This window comes from Lynx canadensis, chromosome X (assembly GCF_007474595.2).
Source record: "Lynx canadensis isolate LIC74 chromosome X, mLynCan4.pri.v2, whole genome shotgun sequence".
NCBI lineage: Eukaryota > Metazoa > Chordata > Mammalia > Carnivora > Felidae > Lynx > Lynx canadensis.
Genome location: NC_044321.2, coordinates 81258764 through 81264326, shown reverse-complemented (window position 1 = coordinate 81264326; position 5563 = coordinate 81258764). Strand labels below are relative to the sequence as shown.

The following is a 5563-nucleotide window of genomic DNA, read 5'->3' as shown; positions in this document are numbered from 1 at the left end:
TGTAATGCTGATTTTGCAGAATGAGTTTGGAAGTTTTCCTTCCATATCTCCTTTTTGGGATAGTTTGAGAAAAATAGCTATTAAGTCTTCATTAAATGTTTGGTAGAATTCCCCTGAGAATCCACCTGACCCTGGACATACATTTGCTGGGAGATTTTTGATTACTTATTCAATTTCTTTCCTAGTTAGCAATCCATTCAATTTTTCTATTTCTTCCTGTTTAAGTTTATTAGTTTATATGTTTCTAGGAATTTATCCATGTCTTCCAGATTGGCCAATTTGTTGACATAATTTTTCATAATATTCTCTTATAATCATTTGTAGCTCTGTGATGTTTGTTGTGATTTCTCCTCTCTCATTCGTGATTTGAATCTATATCCAGACCCATATCTTCTTCCCACACCTATTGCCTCCATCCCCCGTCTCTGCCTCAGACTCAGAGCCACTGACCCCATCTCTAACTCTGCAGTTGACCACAAACAAAAGATATGTAGTCTCCTAACAATCTCTTAACATCCAGAGAGTCCGCTTTGCCCCTGGTATGTCTACAGAAGTAGTTCTAGGGCAGGTAAGATCAGAGAAGCCTGTCTGGAAAGGAGACTTGGGGATGGTAATGTGGGGAGGTTAACCTGAAGCTGTAACCAGCCGGGTCTGTCTCAGCCTTGTGATTCCCTCCCCTCGGCTTCTCGGAGACATGGTCACCCGAGATATTGAAATGGTACCAAATCCTAGAAACAGCATGGCTGCCTCCCGGCAGACTCATGAAAAGAACATGTTCAAGGTGAGAACTCAGGCCCAGTGCTGGGATTGATGGCAAAGGTGGGAGATTAGGTAGAAGAGGCAGATTGGTCTCAGATAACCCCTGTTGGGGTCCTCACTCTAACACTTTCCTCATCATAGCTTTTGCCCTCGAACCTGAGCGACAAGAAACCCTACCAGATGGATGGCCTATCCAACAGTATGCAGAATGCCTCCAGCATCGAGGACTTGAACCTCTCCAACAGTGAGGTAAGGTGTGGTACCCAGATCTTTCTTTAAAAAGAAGGTGAGAGTGCTCATGGGGTGGTGGCGAGAGTCAGGGAAGTGGATTTGTTGGAAAAAGAAAGGGCCGGGGGTGCAGGGTCGTCCTGGCCATCTTTCTCTGATCCTTGCGTTTCCTTCCAATAATTCCTCCCCTGAAGTCTGCAGGGGAGTTGGACAAGGGCAAAAGACTGCAGCGAGAAGACATGAGTGCCAACAGAAGCCCCCTGTGCACCACCTTTCCCGATAAGTCAACCAACATAAGGTCAGTTATACTCTCCGTCACCCTGTGGGACTCTGAACTATGCCTGACGGTGCCTGCTTGGAGGGGACAGCATCCCTGTTCCTCTGCGAGGAACAGAGGCCCTATGCTCTTCTCTCTCTGTCCCTCGCCTGTGCTTAGGGGTCTCCGTTCCTTCCTCTGATCCTCTCACCTGTTTGGTCTGAGGTCTGTTTGCTGGCTATCTACACCCAGCCTTCTCTAGCATGCCCTCCCCAAAGTGTGATCCATGAATCAGGGCCCCCCTTCCTCACTAGGACCAGAGTGACTGCTGTGCGCCACATGCTGTGACCTGGACTCACAAGGGTCCTCCATCCAGGCCAGGGCCTCATGCTGAGACAGGCAGTCCTGCCTCCCTGCTGAGACAGGGATTCCTTCCCTTGTTCTGAGAGGGACCCTCCTTTCCTTGAACCAGATGTATCCCCCCTCCTCCCGTCAATTCCAGGCAGCCATGGTGGCTTTCCTGCCCACACTGAGGGCTGAGGTCCTGGGGGGCTGCCATCATGACATCTGTTCCTCTGACCCAATGCCAGGAGCTGGGCCCTCCTTGAGAGAAACCAGGGTTCCCTGAGTCAGGGGGCCAGAAGTGGGAGACTGCCAGGGAGCAGAGGGCTTCCTCAGGTAGGAATGGAAGGCAGAGAGGAGAGGAGCTTGAGGAGATGAAGGACAGGCCTCTCAGAGGCACCACCCCCTTCCCACCCCACCCCCACATGTCACATCATCCAGACTGTTCCTTCAGTGGAGCCCTGGGTAGCCTGGCAACGGGTATAATGCCTCAGGGAAGGAACCGACTGGGACAGGCACAGGTGCACTGGGGCCATCAGGAGGGAAGGTGGTGATCATAAGAGGGGGGACCACAGACCTTCAGCCCCATGTTGACCTGGGGATTGATACTCTACTCCTTCTGGGGAAGGTCTTCTGCCCCTGTGGCTGCCCCATTCCCCATGCCCAGCTCAGACTGAGCTCACACAGGTGACAAAGTTTCAACCAGCATCCAATGGGCCCCCAGCCCAACACCTGCATATTTTCCATTCCTACCTTGGATGCCAGGGCCAGCCAGGGCAAATGAAGGAATGCGCTGCAGCTGGGGAGACATTTCCCCCTTCTTTTCTCTTCCTCCTTGGCCCCACCACCATGGTAAAGCTTCTTTCTTTTCCCTTTGCTTTGCTTTCTCTTCCTCCTTTGTCTCTACTCCCCTGTCTCTCTCACCTCTCCCCTCCTTCCTTCACTCCTTCTGTCCTCATCCCCATTCCTCTCCCTCCCTGTCTCCTGGGTCATGCCTCACTCACCTCCGTGCCCCAGCATTCTGGGCCATCCCTGGGGGTGTCATGGTCCTGCAGAATGCTGGGCCCCTAGTGAGGTGCCAGAACCCTGGGCTATCACCCCTTTCCCTCTTCTCTCTGGAGTATTCAGTGCGGGCCTAGAGGAAAGAAGGGAGGCAGGGAGGGGAAGGCAGCCCTGGACCCTGGGATCCAAATGTTGCTTCTGGTGAATCTGGAGATGGGAGTCAGGATGATCTAGGTGGGAGCCACCCAGGGGGAAAGGGAGGGAGGAGGGGGTCAGGCAGAAGAAAGGAATGAGAAGGGATGGGGAGAGAGAGTGTGTGCTTTTCCTCTAAGTCAGTCCACAAGGGAGGTGCCAAGGGCCCTGCAAGCCTGGGGCACTGCAGTGTAGGTGGGACGTACTGGCCATGTGTCAGGTGTAAGTGTGCTTGCTCCCATGATGGACACCTGCAAACTTTCACTGACTTTTCTGTTTTATCTGGATTTCTGCAGCTCCATCCTGGAACTGTTTTCCAAGTTATTATGCCTGGTAGGTGTATTCTTTGATCATTGAGTCCTCTACTGGCACTGATGACACCCCAAACCTGCCCAGAGGCCATTTAGGTCTTGAAGAAGTTACAATTTTCGTGACCCTTAAACCTCATGGATGTGCAGATCTATGTGGAAACCCAACAAGGGCTCCGGATCTCCTTCAGCCACGTTCTCCACAGGCATCAAGCACCCCAAGACAGTGATCCCAAATGTAGCCTTGCCCATGTAATCTCCATGTCCCTTTCATATCTGACCTCTGAGCCTCACCCTCTCCTGGGCCCATCCTTTTCCTGATTGTCCATAATCCACTCCTGGTCAGCAACACTCACTTCCTCTTCCTTTCCCCAGGATGGCCAGGAGTCACCTTCACCAACCAGCGTTGGTATTGCAGCCCACAAGAGGTTACCAACCTGCAAGGTGAGGAGGGCAGATCAAGCCAGGTTTTGGGTGGTGTGTGAGGAAGGGATATCATCTGTGGTCCTGAGGGCTGTTGTGATTTCAGGGAAGCTTCTTTGGATCTGATGCACTGAAGAGTCTGGTCCTGCAATTCCTGCAGCAGTAAGTACTCCTGGGAACCTGGGAAAGTGGAGGGCTAGGATGGTGAGGCCACTCAAGCTCAGGACTGCTGACTGTGTCTTGAAGTCTCATTTGAGGTCCAGACCCCAGATAGAGACTGTCCTCATTGTTTCCCCACAGGTACTACTTGATCTATGACTCTGGAGACCGTCAGGGTCTCCTCAGTGCTTACCACGATGAGGCCTGCTTCTCCCTGACCATTCCCTTCAACCCCAAGGAGCCAGCCCCGTGAGTGGCACAGCTCAGACTCTGTTAATGGGCTTTGTGGCTCCCAGCAGACACAGGGCAGCTCGGGAAGCATGCACACTGGCCAGACCACCACTCCCTGTTCCTCTTTCTCTCCCTAGAAGCAGCTTGTGCGAGTACCTCAAGGAAAGCAGGAACATGAAGAAGGTCCAGGACCCCTGTGCGTGTGTGATAGGGGAAGATTGGGCAGGGGAAGGAGATGTGAGGGGCTAATCATAGGACCCAGGGTGTGGCAACCCCTGATCTTCACTTGCTTCTCCGCCCCCCCCCCATAGACCTGCGTGTTCAGCTGCTGAAGCATACAAAACATGACATTGTGCACTCCCTCTGTGTGCTGCCCCAAACTCAGCATGACCTCAGCTCCTTTGTGGTGGACATATGGTTCCAGATGGTGAGCACCTGCTTCCTCCCAAGGGTAGCCCTCAGAAAGCCACAGGTGGGTAGGAAGTGTAGGTGACTTAGCACCTGGGCTCTTCCCTTTTAGGACTTGATGCTCTGCTTCTCTGTCAATGGAGTGTTCAAGGAAGGTGAGTGTGTGTAGAACCTCCTCCTCAGCTGCCCCACTGCCCCTTCCCTGGTGGTTGGGCTCCCTCTCAGAACTCTCCCAGCTTCCCTGATTCCTGTTGTGTTCTCCTGTCCTCACTCTGTCCTCAAACCACCCTGGTCTGAACCAGGTATATGCCTGTCTACCCCACACAGCTTGGGCATTAGGGACACAGTCTGTGGAATTTGATAACTCTCACCCTAGATCCTTACTCTGTGAACTTGGGCTCTGAACCTGTAAGTTTTGAGGGGTATTCATTGGTCCCAGCACATAGTCGGATCCCTGTCATGGGGAACAGATTGCCTTCCCCATTCAGAACACTCTGACTCCCAGAGAAAAATTGTCCCCTCCAGCACGAATGAATATCAAGTCAGACCATGACTGGGAATGCTGTGTGAGTGTGTAAAGCATGTGGAATGCTAAGGGGTGGTGTTATTTGCTTTTGTTGTTGAAGTGGAAGGAATGTCTCAGGATTCTGTTCGTGCCTTCACCCGGACCTTCATTGCTAACCCTGTCAACAATTATAGGTGAATGCTTTGTTGTGGGTGGATCACCCAGTTCAGTATGAATTCAATAGTGTCAGAATGGAGTGGTATTGCAGGTGTTCTCAATGTTGTAGCAATCCACCTGTGACATCCAAAGAGCAGTGCAGCCTAGTGTTTAAGAACATGGACTCTGCAATTGGATTATGTGTTCTCTCGGATCCCAAAATTCATTAGGGTTGTTACCTTGGTTGAGTCTGTGACAAAGTGTCTTCCTGTGAAAATGGTGATTAGACTGACCAATCCTTGTTCTGTTATACAGGGTAATTGTGGTTATATAATTGTCCCTGGTGTGGGAATAAACTTAGTAAAGTAAGTGTGGTAGACAATCTTTCCATGGTTGGCTATGTGGGAATGGTAAAGTTACCAGCCAAGGAACCTGGATGGCTGTTACAGTAGGGGTATGGAAAGGATATTGTTATTGAGTGGATGTGGGAGCAGAATTGTGTTTGGGGGTGTGGGGTTGTCCAGCATTCAGTTGTTTGAGAGTGAAGTTTTTCTTTCAGTCTAAGCATCGTGCACGATTACCTGTTTGCGAGGG

General features: G+C 51.3%; 1 protein-coding gene across 1 annotated transcript; it reads left to right on the top strand.

Annotated features, from left to right (window-relative positions):
• The first annotated feature begins 694 nt into the window (after positions 1-694).
• On the top strand, positions 695-5011 carry LOC115506838 (nuclear RNA export factor 3-like). The gene is made up of 11 exons (XM_030304826.1): positions 695-781; positions 901-1008; positions 1182-1285; positions 3076-3112; positions 3463-3531; positions 3617-3672; positions 3811-3918; positions 4038-4096; positions 4212-4327; positions 4421-4463; positions 4935-5011. The coding sequence occupies exons 1-11, from the start codon at positions 695-697 to the stop codon at positions 5009-5011; spliced, it is 864 nt and encodes a 287-aa protein (XP_030160686.1).
• The last annotated feature ends 552 nt before the right edge of the window (positions 5012-5563 follow it).

Coding starts and splice junctions, on each gene's coding strand:
- LOC115506838 (XM_030304826.1), top strand. CDS start 695: ATGGTCACCCGAGATATTGAAATGGTACCAAATCCTAGAAACAGCATG. Junction 782..900: donor ATGAAAAGAACATGTTCAAG/GTGAGAACTCAG, acceptor TCCTCATCATAG/CTTTTGCCCTCGAACCTGAG. Junction 4,328..4,420: donor TGGACATATGGTTCCAGATG/GTGAGCACCTGC, acceptor CTTCCCTTTTAG/GACTTGATGCTCTGCTTCTC.